At 40.0% G+C, this 21,143-nt stretch overlaps 1 protein-coding gene across 3 annotated transcripts; it reads left to right on the plus strand.

The window, feature by feature from the left end:
* The first annotated feature begins 15,869 nt into the window (after nucleotides 1–15,869).
* LOC129775779 (ruvB-like helicase 1) lies at nucleotides 15,870–17,643 on the plus strand. 3 transcript variants are annotated; one of them, XM_055780887.1, is made up of 3 exons: nucleotides 15,870–15,975; nucleotides 16,056–16,239; nucleotides 16,299–17,643. In XM_055780887.1, the coding sequence occupies exons 2-3, from the start codon at nucleotides 16,099–16,101 to the stop codon at nucleotides 17,526–17,528; spliced, it is 1,371 nt and encodes a 456-aa protein (XP_055636862.1). In that variant the 5' UTR covers nucleotides 15,870–15,975; nucleotides 16,056–16,098; the 3' UTR covers nucleotides 17,529–17,643. The 3 variants fall into 3 exon arrangements, with proteins under 3 accessions (XP_055636862.1, XP_055636853.1, XP_055636845.1); XM_055780878.1 differs by having other exon boundaries at nucleotides 15,933–15,975; nucleotides 16,041–16,239; XM_055780870.1 differs by lacking the exon at nucleotides 15,870–15,975 and having other exon boundaries at nucleotides 15,982–16,239.
* Nucleotides 17,644–21,143: the final 3,500 nt, after the last annotated feature.

Raw genomic sequence — 21,143 nt, forward strand, 5'->3', positions numbered from 1 at the left:
ATTGCGGCTGTTGAACTGATTCGGCATAACGGGATCGCCATCGCGTGACTGTCGCAAACGGGATTCATCATCACGTGGCTGCGTAAGCTATTCTTGCGCTATTGTGTTGTCTCCGTAGCGCGTAGCCTTTGTCTCTCCCTGATTAGGGCAGTAGAGCGCATTATTGGAACAACTTATATATTAAGGTACACATATTTATTATTAATATTATTATTCAATTCATTTGTTCATTGTTTGATATTATTTTTGACAGACTTATCTCACTTCTTAACTAGGTGAACCTAGCCAGAATTTTCACCTGCCCCCGGGCTTCTGAATGCCAAAGGGGGACTAGGCTCTGCGGAATGCACGTATCTGCATGCTCGTGCTGTTTCAGTCCTGACCGAGAAATTGTCGGACAATCGCGCAGGTGCTAAGGATGACCGACTTTTGGATGCCGGCCAATTCCTTCTCCATGTTCAACACCTTTAGCGCTTCCAGAAGTGTCTTCGGGACAATTCCAGTTCCAGAGAGAACGACTGGAACAATTCTTGGGACCTCCCTTAGCCCCCACAGTTCCTTGAGCTCCACGGCCAATGGTCGGTACTTGCAGATTTTGCGACCGTGGGTCTCCTCCAGATTCTGGTTCAGTGGAATAGCGCCATCGATGATTGTTTGATATTATGTAAATACTTTTGATATTTACATATATATGATATATGTTGTTTGATATTATTATCATAATTTTTTTTTTTGCTATTTTTTTTAAGATTATTGTTAAAATCAAAAATAATTTAGAAATAAGACAGAAATTTTTGTAAAATGGAGAATAGTGGAGGATCTCCAGAGATGGAGATCTCCGATAATGAATCTCATACAAGATCTGGGAAAAAACATAAACGAGTCCCTCATAAGGAAGATAATTCTTCTGGGGACGAATCCGCTCATCCTACCAAGCCCCCCTCTAAGAAAATTGCAAGCCTCCCTTCTCAACCCACTGTTACTTCCACTCCCCCTCTCCCATCATCGATTTCGCTTCCCCCTTCTGATGCTTCCGATCCAACCCAATCCTCGTCCTCGTCCTCATCCTCATCCTCGTCCTCGTCCTCGTCCTCGTCTTCCCCCTCTGTTGTCTCCGCTCCACGTGTCAGAGTTTATCCAGAAGATGCACCTGGAACTGGCCCTTGGGTTGTTTTCCTCCGGCCAAAACCGAAAGGAAAAAACCTTAACGTGATTCAGATCATGAAAGATCTGGCCAGATACACTTCTGTATCTGAAATTCGCAGGGTTAGACCGAACAAATTGCGAGTTGTCGTGAATGAACGGAAACACGCAAACGAGATTGTTGCTGATCAACATTTCACTCTCGAATATCGAACATTTATACCCTCCCATAACGTAGAAATTGAGGGGGTGATAACTGAAACGGGTCTGACGAGCGAACAAATAAAAGCAGAAGGAAAAGGCAAGTTCAAGAAGCTCCCCTCAATGGAAGTGAAAATCTTGGACTGTCGCCAACTCGGGAAACTTTCCCATGATGGGGACCAAACTAAATTTACGCCGTCCGACTCGTTTCGAGTCACCTTTGCTGGTGCCGCCCTCCCTGACTACGTTATGGTGGACAAATAAAGACTACCTGTGCGACTCTTCGTGCCAAAGCCCATGACTTGCAACAAATGCAAGTCAGTTGGTCACACTTCGGATTATTATGCCAACAAGGAGCGCTGTGCCACTTGCGGAGAGCAACATGAGGGGAAATCCTGCAGTGCGACTGAGCATAAATGTCCATATTGCGGGGGATCCCCACACGAGCTCTCAGTTTGTGAAAATTACAAGAGTCGCTGGGAGAAACAGAAGCGCTCTTTGAAGGAACGCTCGAAACGCACTTTTGCGGATATTTTAAAGGGCGCTTCTCCACTGGCCCAACAACAACAACCAATCAACACACAAAATGTCTTCGCCACGTTGCCCGTTGACGAAATAGAAGCGGACACAGCTAACGGGGGCACACCGTTCATTTTCCAAGGGAATCCCCGGCGCAAAAATGTGACCACTCCCAAAGTTCAAGGACAAGCCCCTCCGGTTATACCCCCTGTTAGCATGCCTAAAAAATCGAGTGCAGCGGATAAGCAAAATCAGGTTCCTCCTGGTTTCCGTGGGAACAATTCACCTTCGAATGGCCCAGCACTCGAGGGGACATCAAAAACCCCAACTTTCCCTGTTTTTCCGTCCAGTTCAACTTCCCAATCGGGATTTATAAAGTTGTCTGACCTTTTGGACCAAATCTTCAAGTGTTTTAATGTTTCCGACTCCATCAGAACCCTTGTCATCTCAATGCTTCCAGTATTAAAGACAATTTTGCAACAATTGATGCAAACATGGCCCCTCCTTGCAATGATTATCTCTCTTGATGTCTAATTCAAATAGAGAGGTCGGAGATATCACTGTTTTACAGTGGAATTGTCGTAGTCTTATCCCTAAATTGGATACATTCAAAATTTTAATTCATAACTACAATTGTGATGTTTTTGCTCTGTCCGAAACTTGGCTTTCTTCGCGAGATGATATCTCTTTCCACGATTTTAATATTATACGCTTGGACCGTGATGATAGATACGGAGGGGTGCTTTTGGGGATCAATAAGTGCCACTCATTTTTTAGAATTGACCTTCCACCTATTGGAGGGATCGAAGCTGTTGCTTGTCATGCAAACATCAGAGGCAAAGACCTCTGTATTGTCAGCTTGTATTGGCCTCCGAGAGCTGCGGTTAGCCGCAAACAACTTGATGACATGTGCTCACTCCTTCCTGAGCCACGATTGATCTTGGGAGACTTCAACTCTCACGGAACTGCCTGGGGGGAACAGTACGACGACAATCGTTCATTGTTGATATATGACTTTTGTAACAGCTTCAATATGACCGTTTTGAACACTGGGGAAACAACACGTGTACCTAAACCTCCTGCTAACCCAAGTGCTCTTGACCTCTCGCTTTGCTCGAATTCACTATCGTTAGATTGCAAGTGGAATGTAATCCAGGACCCCAACGGTAGTGATCACTTGCCAATCAAAATTTCCATCACCATTGGGTCGAATTCTTCTGAATCTATAAACATGGCATATGACCTCACAAGACACATTGACTGGAAAAAATATGCGGACGCGATTGCTCTAGCCATCAATTCCAGAGATGGTTTACCTCCATTGGAGGAGTATAACTTCCTTTCTCGTTTGATATATGACAGCGCGGTTCGCGCTCAAACGAAACCCATCCCAGGTTCCACCATTTCCCGAAGGCGTCCCAATCTATGGTGGGATAGCCAATGTTCCAAGCTTTATGTAGAAAAATCGAATGCATTTAAAGCTTTTCGGAAACGTGGAACCCCTGAAAATTTTCAAACGTATTTAGCCCTTGAAGATCAATTTAAAAACTTAATCAAAGGGAAAAACGTGCTTATTGGCGAAATTTCGTGGGAGGTTTGTCACGAGAAAGGTCAATGAAAAAATTATGGAAAGTGGCTCGAAACATGAGAAATCGCTCTTCAACGAATGAAAGCGAAGAATATTCACATCGATGGATTTTTAATTTTGCACGGAAGGTTTGTCCTGATTCCGCTTCTGTGCAAAAAATTGTTCGAGATATACCACAAGATAGGTGCGATCTTGATTCCGAGTTTTCGATGGTAGAATTCTCTCTTGCTCTCCTTTCATGTAACAATTCTGCTCCGGGATCGGATAGAATTAAGTTCAACTTGCTGAAAAACCTCCCTGATGTGGCGAAACATCGCTTGTTGAATTTATTCAATCGGTTTCTGGAGAATAATATTGTTCCAGATGATTGGAGACAAGTACGAGTTATAGCTATTCAAAAACCCGGAAAACCCGCGTCCGACTTCAATTCGTACCGCCCAATAGCAATGATGTCTTGTATACGGAAATTGTTGGAGAAAGTGATCTTGTTTCGCCTTGATCGATGGGTTGAAACGAATGGCCTACTCTCAGATACACAATATGGGTTCCGCAGGGGCAAGGGGACGAATGATTGTCTTGCGTTGCTTTCTTCAGAAATTCAAATGGCTTACGCCGAAAAAAAACAAATGGCTTCAGTATTCTTGGACATAAAGGGGGCCTTCGATTCTGTTTCAATAGAGGTTTTGTCGGACAAATTACACTCTCGGGGTCTGCCGCCTCTATTGAATAATATGTTATATAACTTGCTTTGTGAGAAACATTTGAACTTTTCTCACGGAGATTCGGCAGTAAGTCGGGTCTCTTACATGGGCCTCCCCCAGGGCTCATGTTTAAGCCCCCTTTTGTACAACTTCTATGTAAGCGACATCGACAATTGTCTTACACAAAATTGCAGCCTAAGACAACTTGCAGATGATGGAGTGGTGTCTGTCGTAGGACCAAACGAATCCGACCTGCAAGGACCCTTACAAGATACTTTGAACAATTTTTCAACCTGGGCCATTGGGCTAGGGATCGAATTCTCCACGGAGAAAACAGAGATGGTGGTTTTTTCTAGGAAGCATAGACCAGCAAAACCAAAGCTTCAACTTTTGGGTAAACCGATCACTCATGCTATGTCATTCAAGTATCTTGGGGTCTGGTTCGACTCCAAATGTACTTGGGGGGCCCATATTAGGTATCTGAGTAAAAAATGCCAACAAAGAATAAACTTTCTCCGTACAATTACCGGCACCTGGTGGGGAGCCCACCCAGAAGATCTTATAATGTTGTATCGAACAACTATTCTCTCAGTGATGGAGTATGGCAGTTTCTGTTTTCAATCAGCTGCCAAAACACACCTCATTAAACTCGAGCGAATTCAGTATCTTTGTCTCCGTATTGCGTTGGGATGTATGCCCTCAACGCATACCATGAGTCTCGAGGTTTTGGCAGGCCTACTCCCACTAAAAGATCGCTTCAATTTATTATCTCTTCGGTTCTTCATCCGGTGTAAGGTCATGAACCCATTGGTGATCGGAAATTTTGAGCAGCTGATCGAGCTAAATTTTCACTCCGGATTCATGAGTTCATATCATGAATTCATCTCCATGCAGGTTGATCCTTCTTCGTATATTCCCAACCGTGTTTGTTTCCCTGACTACATCAATTCCTCTGTGCATTTTGATCTGTCCATGAAGCAAGATATCCATGGATATTCAGATTACCAACGATCGAGGATCGCTCCAACGATCTTCGATGAAAAGTATGGGGGTATCAATTGTGATAATATGTACTTTACTGATGGGTCCACTATAAACGAGTCCACAGGATTTGGAGTGTTCAACGAATTTTTTAGCACCTCACACAGTCTTCAGAATCCTTGCTCAGTGTATATTGCTGAATTGGCAGCAATTCATTGGGCGCTGGACAGCGTCGCCTCACGACCTGTTGAACACTATTACATTGTAACGGATAGTCTTAGCTCTGTCGAAGCTATCCGTTCAGTGAGGCCGGAAAAGCACTCGCCGTACTTCCTTGAGAGAATACGAGAAATTTTGAGTGCTTTATCCAGACGCTGTTATGTCATTACCTTTATCTGGGTCCCTTCACATTGCTCCATTCCGGGTAATGAGAGGGCTGACTCATTAGCAAAGGTAGGTGCAATTGAAGGCGATATTTATCAGCGTCAAATCGCCTTCAATGAATTTTATTCTTTAGTCCGCAAAAATACCATCGCTAACTGGCAACGCAAGTGGAATGAAGATGAATTGGGCCGGTGGTTTCACTCGATTATCCCTAAGGTTAGCCTCAAACCGTGGTTCAAAAGTCTGGACTTGAGTCGGGACTTTATTCGCACCTTCTCCCGACTCATGTCCAATCACTGTTCGTTAGATGCACTACTCTTCCGTTTCAATCTTGCCAGCAGCAATCTCTGCGTTTGTGGCCAAGGTTATCACGACATCGAGCACATTGTTTGGTCGTGCGAGGTGTATCTGGTCGCCAGATCGAATTTAAAAAACTCCCTTCGGGCCCGAGGAAGACAGCCCAATGTGCCGGTGAGAGATGTGTTGGCTCGGTTAGACCTTGATTACATGTCTCATATATATGTTTTCCTTAAAGCTGTAGATCTTCGTGTGTGATTGCCCCTACATCCTTATACCCTCCTTTCCTTCCTTTGCGGGTAATTCGTCCCCTTGCTATAAATAGTAGAATAAGTTGAAATGTAAATACACTATAGATATACGAATAGATTTATAAATTGAGTGTTCATCAACATTGTTACAATTTCCTTATATCCCATCCTTCTCCTAAAAATATGTCACCCTCCTAAACTCGAGTACACCGCGAGTAATCGGTTTTCCACCTTACTAACCATAGATGTAAGAAAATTGTTTATATATATAGTTTTAAAATTATATTTAAGAATTCGGCTCCTTTAAACTTAAGTAACTGAGCCTGTAAAAATAAACGAATTAAAAAAAAAAAAAAATAAACTAGACCTATGCTACTAGAATCCAGTCTTCCCGCAAGTGTGAGTTTTGCTTATTGGCTTCAATTTAATATATCGATCATCTAAATCGGTTCAGTAGTTCAAATGTTATGATTTTTTGCAGAAAGTTATTTTTGGACAAATGGGGAAAAATGATTTTTTTTAAAATCATATCTAAAAAACGAAAAAATAGCAACCCTCATATCGAGATATGTTGTGTAAAAAATCCTCAGCTTTCAAGAAAAAATATAAAAATATATAGCGCCCTCTAGTCCAAAGTCATAAAAAAAATAAAAAACGACTACAATCAATAATTACTAAAATATAATTATGTTTTTCGCAAGTTAAATATTTTTTTATAAAAGGCTAGGTCAATTTTATATGTCGATCATCTAAATCGATTCAGTGATTCAAATGTTATTAATTTTCATTTGTCATTTTTGAGAAAAAGTGGAAAAAAATGATTTTTCGGACCACTTAATAACTTATGTGCTGTAAGTGTGTTTAAATGTTTCAACGATCTACACATACATACACAAACATACGCGTTGTTAATTTTTATAAAACACAGTATTTCTCCGTTGATATATTGGACATCCACCAAGGCTTGCGGTCTTGTCGTTTTTATTTAAAAAAAATGCAGTGTATATTTTCCATCCGCCATGCAAGGCTATACAAGTTTTAGACCACCACACGGCCATGAACCATGTCTGTCGTAACAATATCGAACAGTAACCCATATTTCGTCATAAGCAGACCCGAAAGCAAATGTAAGTTGTTGAAAATTTTTATTCGATGTTGTTTAAATACATAGGTTGCATAGTCCTGACCCTAAAGGCCCATTTATACGTTGCTAGTAGCTGACTTGACAATGAGCAGCTACTGACCCGGTGGACTCGCTTGACAATTGGTTGACTCGCCTTGTCCGTTCACACAGTGTGAGCTGCTGGCGAGAAACTAGATACTACGGCACGGGTTTACCAGGGATGCCAGGCGACTTTTCAAATGTCCATCAAATAGTCAGAAACAGCAATCAGGTCCGAATTTGTCAAATGATTGGTCCAAAATCGACTTCTTTATTGGCAGTTTTCATCTTAGGTTTTCAGTTGAATGTATCATCACACAATTTTATAGCAAAACAAACGCTGATCGTGTTTAAAAATACATACTTTGTGCTGAATTTCTTTGAACTGAAGGTACTATCCGAAAAAGCAGAAAGAGAAAAGGATTCGGGCCAGGAATTAGATGCAAAGAAAAGGAGCAACAAATACAATATTGAAGGAACTCTACGATGAGGATCCCCGAGATTACAGAGCAGTGTTGATAATAACACCTGAACAAGTGAAAAAACTGTTGGATTTAATTGCTCCACGAATACAACGCCAAGATACAGTCATGAGGGATGCTGTACCTGCAAGAGTTAAATTAGAAATGACATTGATGTGCCTTTGTTTTGGAATATCGTTGGGATTGTTGTCGATATTTTTTAGAATCTCGAAAACATCCATAGCTCAGATAATTCCGAAAGGATGTGATGTTATAAATGGTAGTCTAAAAGATTTTTTTTTTTAATTTTATTTATTTTGTGAAATGAAAATGATAGTCGATTTGCAGGTGCAATAAATACGCTTCAAAAATTTTAATAATGAATGAAAATGTACTTTTTTAAATCGAATATGTATTCTGTTTCTTAGAACAATACTTTTTTTTGTAAGTTGTGATCTGATAATGATTCTATATTAGAGATTCTCAAGAAAACTATCTCAAAAAGAAAGCGTGCCCCGCCAGCGTGCAAAACGAAATAACAATTATTTCGTTTAGAAACTATGAGGGTTTTATTTGTTTTTCCAATAATTTTCAAGTCTATAAATATCTTCACATATTTTCAAATATCTTAAAAATAGAGACATTTCATTACATTTGGCATCACTGATTCGAACGCTAAATTCTGTTTTTGACGTTGTGAAGCATGCAAGTGCGAGTAAATTCAAAAAACTTTGAAGTAGCTCGCACGCCGGATCACACATGACAATAACTGGCATGATGTGTTCACACGGTGTGAGTAGCTGCACTGCAGTAACTGACTAGACCGACTCGTATGCTTACTCGCACCGTCTGAACCCGGCTTAACTTCACTATTTTTCAATAAATCTCCTTGCATTTCAGCAAAACAATCTTGTCTAGAACAGAAAATAATTATCAGAGACAATTTTCGTTCAAGATTTTTCCTTACCTGCAGAGAATGCAATTGTTCATTAATTGTGAATAACCGTATCCTCTTTTTCGTCTGCAATGATGTCAAGGCAAAAGTACTTATGTGTATGAGTTCCAAACATCATACACACCAGATGGGCCAACAAGAAGGACTGCCGGGCCGCAGGTTGAGTATCGCTAGTCTAACGTCATGTGTATTGATATATACTAAATATAATAACTTTTCTGTATTAAAACTATGGAAAAATGTCATATGGTGAGTCAAATATTTTTGATGTGATGAATAGATGTGATGAATGTTTTACAGATATGTCTGTAAATTTACAAACATATTTGTAAATCTGGCATCTCTGGTGGTCTGAGAATTTATTGCAAGAAATCGCTTGAAAACATGCAAGAATTTGCTTGATAATGAAGTGGATTGAGTCCGCACCACTTAGCTATCAGCTTACGGCGATGGTGACAAAAAATAACGCTGATTATGGCTCCACTGATTTCGCTCAGGGAGGAGGAGAATGCTGTGCATATACCGGGAAGAAGATCCGGAAAGGGACGTTACAAGTAATTGCCTAGAGCAAAAGGAGGTTGTGCACTATATTTCACGAATATATATTTGCTTATTTTTTCCTTCAGTTATTTTCCTTAGCGAGTTGACATTGAAATCATAACCACACACCCAAACAAAAAGTAAATAATTCTGAAAGTTACGTCGCGCTACTCGTCTCACGTCATGTCCTGAAAGTGTCAAGAACGAAACACCTATAGTTCAGCATCTTGTGTCAGATGGTGGTAAATTCAGAGGTTAGACATCAATTGAATATAGGCTACCCAAAATCAAAATGGCGTCATTTGTTTATCAACATATCATTTACGAGGATTGAAATCGAAAAATGCGCTGCTTTATTCTAACTGCATGAGCGATTTTCATATTTCGGTTTCACATGGAGGTGTTCACATTTAACATGGAGTTTAAAGTTAGCCACTATTCGACTATATAACCGGACCGAGTTGTGAACAACAGTAATTGATAGAACCAAAATGTCAGTGAACCGCAGCAATATTGGGTACACTGGCAATATGAGAGATTTGACGTTTTAGTCGTACCCCTGGGTAAATTGGTAATTCGCGATGACGTCGACGTCTGGTGGCGACTTCACGTTAGAGCCATAATTTGGGTCCCAAAATCGTTAGTGTAATCTCTACCAGATTAGGAGACACGGAGCCGGTTTTCAAATTTTCAAATTTGAATGAAAATATTCACATTATGTTATTTAATTATTAGAAACACGTATTTCTGACTTTCATTCATCCATATGGTCATACAATTCCAACATTGTTGCTGATTTTTTTCTCTATAATATAAAATTGTCTTCATAAACAATTTTCGTATGAGACTTTTTCCCCACCTGCAAACAAAAATGTTTTTAATTACAGAATACTAATTTGATATGGAAAAGCTAATTTTCATTCATAATTTTAATTTTGAAAACGTTCACTCCGACTGAAAATCAGCTGTTCTTTGACGCTCCCCTAAACTAGTAAACGAAGCTCACTGCCGTCAACGCGGATCGCTGATTTGAAGAAAACAAATACTTCTGACGTGTGAGATGTTGGCACCAAAAACATGGCGGGTGCCATACGGCTGGTTTTTTCACTTTTTCAGGTGTTAAGGTGGGACCAGAATGCCGCGCTATGCGTCGCGTTGCGACAATTGTGCTTTGACACTTCATTTTAAATATGTGTGTTTCCATTTAGTCGAACACAATAATGCGTTGCGTCATTAGCATCGTTTTACTAAACGCTAACATTTGTTCTAAACTACTTGCGCCGAATTCGCGATGACAGTGGCATAGGGTCGACGTCTGGTGGCAACTTCAAATTAGGGCCATAATTGGTGTCCCAAACTCGTTAGTGTAATCTCTATCAGATTAGAAGACACGAAGCCGGTTTTTAAATTCTAAAATTTGAATGAAAATTTGACATGATGTGATTTGATTACTTGAAACACGTGTTTCTGACTTTCATTCAACCGCATGGCTGAATTTTTTCATCATAATATAGAGCTGTATTCATAAACAATTTTCGTATGACTTTTCCACCACCTGCAAACAAAAATGTTTTTCATTTAAATAGAATACTAGTTTGATATGGAAAAGCTAATTTTCATTCATAATTTTAATTTTGAAAACGTGTTCATTCCGATTGAAAATCAGCTATTCTTTCACGCTCCCCTAAACTAGTAAATGAAGCTCAATGCCGCCAGCGCGGATGTCAATGTGTTTTTTTTTAAAAACATTCAACTGATCCGTGGATACAATAAGAACAAGATTTTCATACGAATTTTATTTTATTTTTGTTTACATGAAAAGTGGTGACGCGATGCTAGATTGTGACTGCAATTCAACAGACTGCGTCGGGCGAATGTTTTAGTACAAAACTCAAAAAATGACAGCTGATGAGAAGCAACGCACAACGCGGCATTCTGTTTCCACCTTTATTCTCAACACTGCTCTGTACTCTCGGTGATCATCATCGTAGAGTTTCTTCAATATTGTTTTTGTAGCTCCTTTTCTTTGCATCCAATTCCTGGCCCGAATCCTTTTTTCTTGCTGCTTTTTTTCGGATAGTACCTTCAGTTCAAAGAAATTCAGCACACAGTATTTTTAAACACATATCCCTGTAATGTACAAAAGAGTGAGTGAACTGCTCGAAAAAACTAGTTCACTTAAGGTGAAGGTGGAAGCTAGCCATTGTAGTAGTATAGGTAAACCCTCGTGTAAAAATGGGGTAATAGTGTTTGTGAGAGAAGAGCAAAGCACACGTAAATAGATCAATTCACTTATCAGACTGTGTGGCGCTTCATTGACACGAGTCTTTGAATACATTTGAAAAAAACAACAAATAATAATTCAATACTAAAGTAAAATGTATGAACGATATGTTCCGATGAACAATTGCAAATATAAATATATATAGAAGGTGCATTTGCATATGATTCTGATTATACGCGAGCGTAACATAAGCAAATTTATAACACATGCGAATTGGGGCACTTTTGGTATTAACAAGTTCTTCCGCATAGTAACTCGATGTTGATAATTCCTTAATATTTTCCTTCGTTGATCGTATTGTTTTCACATATTCACGTTGGAAAGCCTTAACCCTTCTCTTCGTTGGCCGAGGCATTTAGATTGAATTTAATACTTTTCCGTTTACCGTTTTTGAAAGCATAGGCAGTGTTCCGAGCTCTGCAATACAATTTTCTTACCCAATGTTAAAGTTGCTAAAACTTACATTATAGACCCATTAAACGTAAAAATAATAATTGTGTTGATATCAACACAATTTTATTCTAGTTATTTTCATGACATGGGACGCTATGACTCCGGAATAACATTTTATTGAGTGGTTTTTATAGCTGTTTCGATGATGTTGTTTGGCATCAGTGTCGAAAAAATAACGATGCTTCCACCAATACAAACAAAACCATTGCAGAAGATTGAAAAACGAAAATTTAACTTTCAGAGCACTTGCTCGAGTTTTCCGACGTTCTTCACTATACGGTGCGAAAGCAGATGAAAATTTAATATCTTGTGAGTAATCGATTAGAGTTTGGTTGATATTACTTGATGGGAAGTGTGCGAAAACGATCATTTTCTTCACACTGTTTCGCAAAATTATTGATTTTCGGGTGAGAGGTGAGGGAGGGAGATGAAAGAAATGAGCGCCATTGTGGCAGCCATTTATGGCTAGCTTCCACCTTCACCTTAAGTGGACGATTGGTCACTGAACGGTTCATTAAGCGGACCTTACACGGTCAAATTTATTGACAATATGATGACATTTGAGAGCATAATGACAGCTGAACATGGCCGACAACGCAGAAATCCGGATTTTCTGATTTTCGGGCATCAATATCGTGACATTTCCTATGGATGCATCATGATGACGTCTTACCTCACGGACTTCCAGACTGAGTTGCCAGATTTGCAAGCGGACATTTAATGTTTGTTAGTCTTTTTTGCGATTGCAATTAAAATTTATAAACTTTTGAAATTGTAGGAATCATAAATGAAAGCTTTTGGTTTGGAAAACTGATACAGTAATTTACATTTAATGCGATATGCCGGAGAACCACTCAGTGTCGCATTGGAGGCGATTTGACCTGTAATTGGACATTGAAGATGAGAGTGGTACAGCGTCGACGCCTGGGCCCGAACTCGATGTTTACAGAAATGTCTAACTAAACGTGTCGCATACAGGTCTGTCCAATTAGAAAAATGTCGCATTAAATGTAAATTACTGTACTTAAAATAGCAAAATACTGTACTTTTCGCGATACAAATCAAAACCTCAAAGTAAACTGACAATGGGATGGTGAGAGAGTGAATGAAAATTAACAACGTCTTAGGAATTTTTTAACATTGAACTCAGTCATTCTTTGCGCTACCGAGCGGGGCAGCCACTTTAGTCTAAATTGTGTGTTTCTTCACACTCCGCTATAAAATTTGGAGAATGAGAAGATCTGGGAAAATCACAGGTGAAAAAACATCACGTGTTAATTCAAGTTACAGTATAATCCCGATTATCCGCGAATAGTCGAGATGATGTTTAAACATAAAAACTATGTTCTATCAATACAGAAATAGATACAGGTACAGATAATCGGGGTACAGATACAGATACAGATAAACGGGGTTCTACTGTCATAGTCTTATTTATCGAATAAAAACATTTGCTTGCAGATAATATAATTTGCATATATTTTCGCAATCTAAAATAATCTGGCATCCCTGAAACTGAAAGGATCAGTCTGTATTTGTGAAGCGAGTATTATGATGTGTTTTTGAGAAGGAAAAACGAGTTTTAAAGTGTAAATTATGAATGAAAATTAACTTTTCCAAATCAAATTAGTATTCTATGTGAATGCAAATCACTTTTTTTCTGCGAGTGGTGAGAAAATCCTATACAAAAATTGTATCTGAAACTGACGTTATATAATAATAATAAATTTTAGTAGAAATATCTGAAAATTCATAGAAAATAGGTAAACTTAGAGTTAGGACTACGCGCTTCAACTAATTAAATAATACCAAGTAGATATTTTCATTCAAATTTTACCAATTGAAAATTGCCTTTTCGCCTTCTAATTTGATGGAGAATAGTTTGGATCCCAAACTCGAATGTCGCCACTAGCCATCGCGGATATTTTCGTTGTCTCGGGTTGAGGGTGATATTGACCGTGTAAGGTGGCAAAATATTGATTGAGGTTAGATCGGATGTCGAAAGCCTAGCTGTCACGATATTGAAGACACTTATTGTCAATCAGTTTGATCGTGTAAGGTGCCCATTAAAGTGAACCATTTTGCCCATCTCTACTGTCATCGCGAATTGGATGTTTATATCAAGGAAAGTGAAGTGAAAGGTGAAACGTAATGTCAGAATTGCCGTTCGGACGTATCCCGTAAGTTTGAATTTATTTACATAGATGGTATCCAAACAACACTAAACATTGACTACAGTTTCGCCGGCACGGTTGATTGCCGTTATGAACCAGCACAAAATCAAAGCTGCAAATTATGCGCCAGTAGTGGTACCACGATCAAAGCATTCCCTGAATAAATCAGATCACATTAGCCGAGCCAGCTGGCGGAAGCATATGCATAAAGGTTATTAGGTTACTATTTTCAACGACTACTGTTTATTTATTATACTGCTTCAAATACCTTCGACGAAATCAAACGTAACCATACCAACACAAGTAATAATATAAACAAATCCAAACTTTTCGTCTTGCCATTCCTCATACGTCTTTTCTAAATAGTGTAAATCAAGGCGCGTAGAAGTATATCCTAAGGTGGGCCAATTTGCTAAAACCAAGGCACGTATAAGTATATCCTAAGGTGGGCCAACTTACTAGAACCACTCTTCAGCCATCTTGGAAGTCTACTGTGTTTTGTTTCTAAACAAAACACAATACACTTGTGCCCAAGCTCGCTCGTGATCAGTCTGTCTCTTTCACGCTTCAAGGAATTAATTCCCCTTCTGCTTTCTTCCGTACTGTTTTCATCAGCTATATGACACCCACCATGTTTTTGGTGTCAACATCTCAAACGTCAAAAGTATTTGTTTTCTTCAAAACAGCGATCCGCGTTGGCGGCATTGTGCATCTATCAAGTTTAGGGGAGCGTCAACGAATAGCTGATTTTCAGTCGAAATGAACGTTTTCAAAATTAAAATTATGAATGAAAATTAGCTTTTCCATATCAAATTAGTATTCTATTTGAATTAAAAACATTTTTGTTTGCAGATGGTGAAAAAGTCTCATACGAAAATTGTTTATGAAGACAATTTTATATAATAATGAAAAAATTTAGCAACAATTTTGGAATTGTATAGCCATATAGTTGAATGAAAGTCAGAAATACGTGTTTCGAGTAATTCAATAACATGATGTGAACATTTTCATTCAAATTTGAAAATTTAAAAACCGGCTTCGTGACTTCTAATCTGATAGAGATTACACTAACGAGTTTGGGACACAAATTACGGCCCTAATTTGAAGTCGCCACCAGACGTCGACACCTTCGCGAATTACCAATTTACCACCATCTGACATATCGTGATGTCGATGATGAACTTTTACAGCAGAGGGATGGTGAGATATGCGATGATGGTAGGTAGAGTGAGGCTAGGCGCAAATTGAGAAACGTATAGCACTCGTGAGCTAACACGAAACTACCAACACGACTCATATGTGTTACACAGGTCACGTGGTGGTGCGCATGTTGAGTCTCAGATTGATGTAAATAACGCGCCACGCGCATACAATGTCTGACTCACACTTAGTTGCGAGATATATTCATTTACTATCACAACCACTCGATCAGCACACCCATATAATGTCAGACTCACGGCGCTACATAATTGTTCACCAACACAACCACCGCATCCGGCACGATCAGCACGAGAAACTGTGGTTCAGCCATAGCGTCTCGGGAGTCGCGTCTTACGAGCACTGCGCTATCTCGCGTCGCCTGCCCAATATGCGCTGTTCTATCTGTTTTCATTAGCCACAAAAAAAGGCGCTATGTCGCGTGAAGCTACTTGCGCTATACGCGTCTCAATTTGCGCCTTGCCTGAGATAGCGATAATCGTGCCATACACCTGGTTTTCATATACCGCCCCCACCCACTTAGTGACGAAACGGCCTCACCTAGTACCATAGATCCGTCTTGGTGTAAATTACGAGCCACCTGTTAACTCCACTATCTTGGTTTATATCTGTTTATGTCGTTTATGTATATGATTTTAAAAGTGAGGTTAAATTTGAACATTGGTGAGAAATTCTTCACGAACTCCTTGGAAACCAGTGATTGTTTATTCACACTCCAATATTAAAAGTTGTTCTACTTGCAGCCAAGTGTTCTCAATTTTCTAGGCTTGGATATACTTGTATAAAATGAAAATCGAAGAAGTAAAAAGTACTGTTAAAACCCAGCGGATTGCTGCTCACAGTCATGTTAAAGGGCTAGGGTTAGATGATAACTACGTTCCTCTTCAAATCGCCGCAGGATTGGTCGGTCAGAAAGATGCACGTGAGGTATGGCCGTGATAGGATAGTATAAAATAAAAGTATTGCATTTAAATTTCAATTCACAGGCGGCTGGTGTTGTAGTGGATTTAATCAAAACAAAAAAGATGTCCGGAAGAGCACTTTTGCTTGCTGGCCCGCCCGGCACTGGAAAAACTGCTATTGCACTTGCCATTGCACAAGAATTGGGAAATAAAGTTCCATTCTGTCCTATGGTTGGTTCAGAAGTTTTCAGCAGTGAAATTAAGAAAACAGAAGTGCTGATGGAAAATTTCCGTCGATCTATCGGCTTGCGCATTCGCGAAACAAAAGAAGTTTACGAGGGAGAAGTGACAGAACTTACTCCTGTTGAAACTGAAAATCCAATGGGTGGCTACGGCAAAACCATAAACAATGTTATCATCGGACTAAAAACGGCTAAAGGAACCAAGCAACTGAAACTTGATCCAAGCATCTACGAATCGTTACAAAAGGAAAAAGTGGAAGTAGGAGATGTTATATATATTGAAGCAAATAGTGGAGCGGTGAAGAGACAGGGTCGTAGTGACACTTTTGCTACTGAGTTTGATCTAGAAACTGAAGAGTACGTTCCTCTTCCTAAAGGCGATGTCCATAAAAAGAAGGAAGTAGTACAGGATGTTACTTTACACGATCTTGATGTTGCCAATGCCCGGCCACAGGGAGGTCAAGATGTTTTGTCGATGTTCGGTCAAATCATGAAACCGAAGAAAACCGAAATAACAGACAAACTGCGCATGGAAATAAACAAAGTCGTCAACAAATATATTGATCAGGGAATCGCTGAATTAGTTCCTGGCGTTTTGTTTATTGATGAAGTTCATATGCTAGATCTGGAATGTTTTACATATCTTCACAAATCACTGGAATCTGCTATTGCACCGATCGTTATATTTGCTACCAATCGTGGTCGATGCGTGATACGTGGAACTGATGACATTATTTCGCCACATGGCATTCCGCTGGATTTATTGGACCGACTTCTAATCGTTCGAACATCACCTTATAATCTGTCCGAAATTGAGCAAATTATAAAATTACGGGCACAAACTGAAGGTATAAATGTTGAAGATGCAGCTATCCAAGCTCTCAGTGAGATTGGATCCAACACAACTTTGCGTTACGCCATTCAGCTCATGACGCCGGCTCATCAGTCCTGTAAAGTCAATGGTCGTACCCAAGTTACAAAAGATGACATAATGGAAGTAAACGCACTGTTTCTGGATGCCAAGCGGTCAGCTAAATTCTTGCAGGAAGAGAGTGCAAAATATATGTTGTAGATCCTTTCATCAGATTGACGTCATTACTATTACCTCTATCAATATTCCAAACACGTGAAATGCGCTTGACAAATAAGAATTCATGAGAAATAAATACTGTATGAACCCATGAAAATTGATCATATTTTCAAAATAAAGAAAACAAATCGAACATGGAGTTGTAACTCTGAGGATTTGGGGATAAGGCTCTCAGGGTCGCTTATTCCAAAGCCGGCTTCTTTCGAAGCTTCCTCTTTTAGCGAAGGGGGTATTTTCGTATTTTAACACTTCCAGCGGATCTCACGCACCTATGGGTGCCACCTACTAAGCCCACACGATGAGTTCGCTCAAAGGTTGTGCAGTGCTAAGCCACGCACTTTTGCCCGATTGAGGACGAGGGCGATAGAGGAGGACGAAAGCAATAGAGGGATAGCAGTCGTATAAGATTTATTTATTTATTTATTTATTAATATTATATTTCATCCGACAAGTATGTCTTAATGAACAAAAGTGTAGTGAAACTAGCTGAACACGAAACGCTTTATTCTACTCTTAAATTTGTTAATCGTGATATTAAAATCAAACAAATGGGCAACATCGTTGAAGCATTCCATCATTGAACGTATTGGTTCGTGGAGGGAGTAGTCTCGACGTCTGAACGGCAGGCGAAGGAAGTCAGAGCGACGAAGAGTATAACCAGGAACATTGATGGCGATTTGCGCAAGTACGTTTGGAGCATCAATTTCGGCGACAAGAAGTCGAGCGATGAATATTGCCTTAGCCCGTTTCCGCCTTTGCTTCAGCGTTTCCAACCCTATCAACTGACATCGATGTTCGTACGGTGGCAAATTCAGCGGATCATTCCATGGTAGGAGACGTAGGGCGAATCTGACGAACCTTCCCTGAATTGATTCGATGCGAGCAGCCATAGTGCTACGATAAGGGTCCCATATTAATGAAGCGGTTTCTAGAAACGGCCGAACCAAGCACGAATACAAGGATCTCAGTGTATAAGGATCTCGGAATTCTCTGCTCAATTTGCTCACAAATCCCAATTGACGACGAGCCTTGTCTATGATGTCTTCGTAGTGGTTCCGGAATGACAGCTGGATCAAGGAAGACACCGAGATCTTCCTTGATCCAGCTGTCATGAACGATGAACGATGCTTTCCATCGAGTCGGGAAGGTTGCAGTTCTCAGAGACAAGTTGTACAAATGAGTGAGTGGCTGCTCCAGATGTTCGAAGCATTTTTTCAGAACACACGCTGCAATTCCATCAATTCCATCCAGGCTGATAGGAAATTTTTAATTTCTCGACCGCTTTTCGTATCCCTTCTGATGATACTTCAGGTGCATCAGCGTCTGCGCTCCCAGCAGGAGTTAGTTCCAGAGCAGCTTCAACGCTGTCAGAAGTGGAGTTGAACATCGAACTGAAGTAAGAAGCAAAAAGCTCACATTTATCCGAAGAGCTGCAAGCCAGTCGTTCATCCAAATACATTGCCGAAGGTAGTGTAGACTCTGCGCTTAGATTTCACAAAATTCCAGAAGCTTTTTGGATTGCGTTTCAAATTTCGTTCCATAAAGACCACATGTTTACGATAGAGTTGACGGTTCAGGCTTCTATATTGACGGCTGGCGAATTGGAACGACGCTTTGTTCGTTGATGTACGATTTCTTCGGTAAATCTTATGCGCAGCGTTGCAGCGTTTATTCCTACGTCGAAGCTCAGCGTTTGACCAAGGTGGTTTCTGCGGGGAACGTAGATGTGGAACGAATAAGATGAAAGCGCGTTGAAGTATGAGAGTGAACTTCTCGACAGCATCATCCAGATTTACACACTGGATCATTGGCGACCAGTCCACTGACGATAAATATTGGCCCAATCTGTTGAAATCAGCTTTCTTGAAGTTAAGTGCTTCGACGTCAAATTCATGGTCATTGAGCTCTAGTAAAGGCTTGTCAATTTCGATTGTACATGAAAAAGGTGGATGGTCGATGTCGCTTGGAACAAGAGGATTGTCAATTTCATCAATAGTCAAGTAGTTAGTTATCTCCTCATTGACAAATAACAGATCAAGCGTATTCCCGGAGTGGTTTTTCAGTCAGTTCATCTGCCACATGTTATTGGAGCTCATGCCGTCAAGCAGAACAGAGTTGGATTGAGTAATAGATGATATTGTGAGGTCCACGCAACATCTAGAATTATCGTTTCGAATCCATCGCAGTCCAGGTCTGTTGTAGTCACCGAATACAGCAACCGAATCATGCCCGGAGTGTGAGACTACTGATTCCATACAGTCGATATGGAGATTAGACAACTGCACATCCGACGCCTTATCTGGAGGAATATACACGGCACCAATGACAAGCTTACATTGTGACATGCTTAACGACACCCATACGTGCTCAATGCTGTCTACGTTAGTCGGAATTAGACTGGACGGGATGGTATCCTTCACAGCAATGAGGACACCGCCTGAACGCTTCTTAGTGCTCGTCAACGCAGTGCGGTCCCCCGATAAACAGAATAATCGCTGCTAAACAGCATGTTTGTTACGGACAGATGTTGTTTATGCGTAAAAGCAATAAAGTAGGAAATTCCGTAATAATAAGAGTAGATCATAGGTAAGGTCATATATATTATTGTTAGCTTAGGAAAGCGATGTAAGCGCTGCAAAAAAGAATAGACTATAAAAAGCAAGACAAAAATATACGTTTTTAAAAACAAGACCTCCAAGCGAGGTATAGAAATGTTTAGAAAGGACCAATGTAAGGCAATTAAAAGATGTAAGAGCTCAAGTGTTTTGTTAGGCTAGAAAACGCTCGTAGTTCGAAATTATTGCCGGTCATAAATTCAGAATGGACGAATATTTAGATAGCGTCCGGTAAACAATTTAATGCATGCATCATTTAGGATGCATTTTTATTACCCTTTTCCATCCCTAGCTGCGCTCAGCCAGATACACCAGCAGGGTGTAATCAAATAAAAGGATGTTATTTTAGAGCGAAGGATGGAAAGGGGAAATCCAAGAATAAGATAGGCGCACCGACGAGGTGCTATAAACTTAAGGTATTTTCTTAGGGTAGTGCAGCCGTCTCAGACTGCACGTTACCATACGCCAAAGAAGGGACAAGGAAGGTAGATGATCTAAACGAAACCGATATGTTATCGGTTTTCAAGAGAGAGAGAGGAGATGTTCCTCGTCAATCTTAGTTTAAGGAACCATGTATATATTGTGAAACTTTTGAATAAATTTTTTTAGTATTGTAACAGAACTCACGCGAAAGCGTTAAAATTTTTCTTTCAATAGAGAAATTTTTCATGGTGGCTCCAGAGAGGAGCAAGTTTTTCCTTTTATTTAAGTACAAAATGTGTTAATTTGCGAACTCTTCTCGGCAGTGGATGCCAGAGGTGATGTTCGTGAAATCTTCTCAGCAGTGAATGCGAGAAGTGTGAATTTGTGAATTCTCAAAGGCAGTGGATGCCTAAAAAGTGCATTTCTTTCGTGAATTTTATCAAAAGGCAGTGGATGCCTAAAAAGTGTATTCGTTTCGCGAATTTTCCTAAGGCAGTGGATGCCTAAAGAGTTTATTATTTTCGCGAATTTTCCTAAGGCAGTGGATGCCTAAAGAGTG

Source organism: Toxorhynchites rutilus, chromosome 1 (assembly GCF_029784135.1).
Source record: "Toxorhynchites rutilus septentrionalis strain SRP chromosome 1, ASM2978413v1, whole genome shotgun sequence".
Lineage (NCBI taxonomy): Eukaryota > Metazoa > Arthropoda > Insecta > Diptera > Culicidae > Toxorhynchites > Toxorhynchites rutilus.

Bases quoted from the DNA above. Each gene is read 5' to 3' on its own strand.
- LOC129775779 (XM_055780887.1), top strand. From the start codon at position 16,099: ATGAAAATCGAAGAAGTAAAAAGTACTGTTAAAACCCAGCGGATTGCT. The intron at 16,240-16,298 runs GTATGGCCGTGA...TTCAATTCACAG, and splicing joins GTCAGAAAGATGCACGTGAG to GCGGCTGGTGTTGTAGTGGA.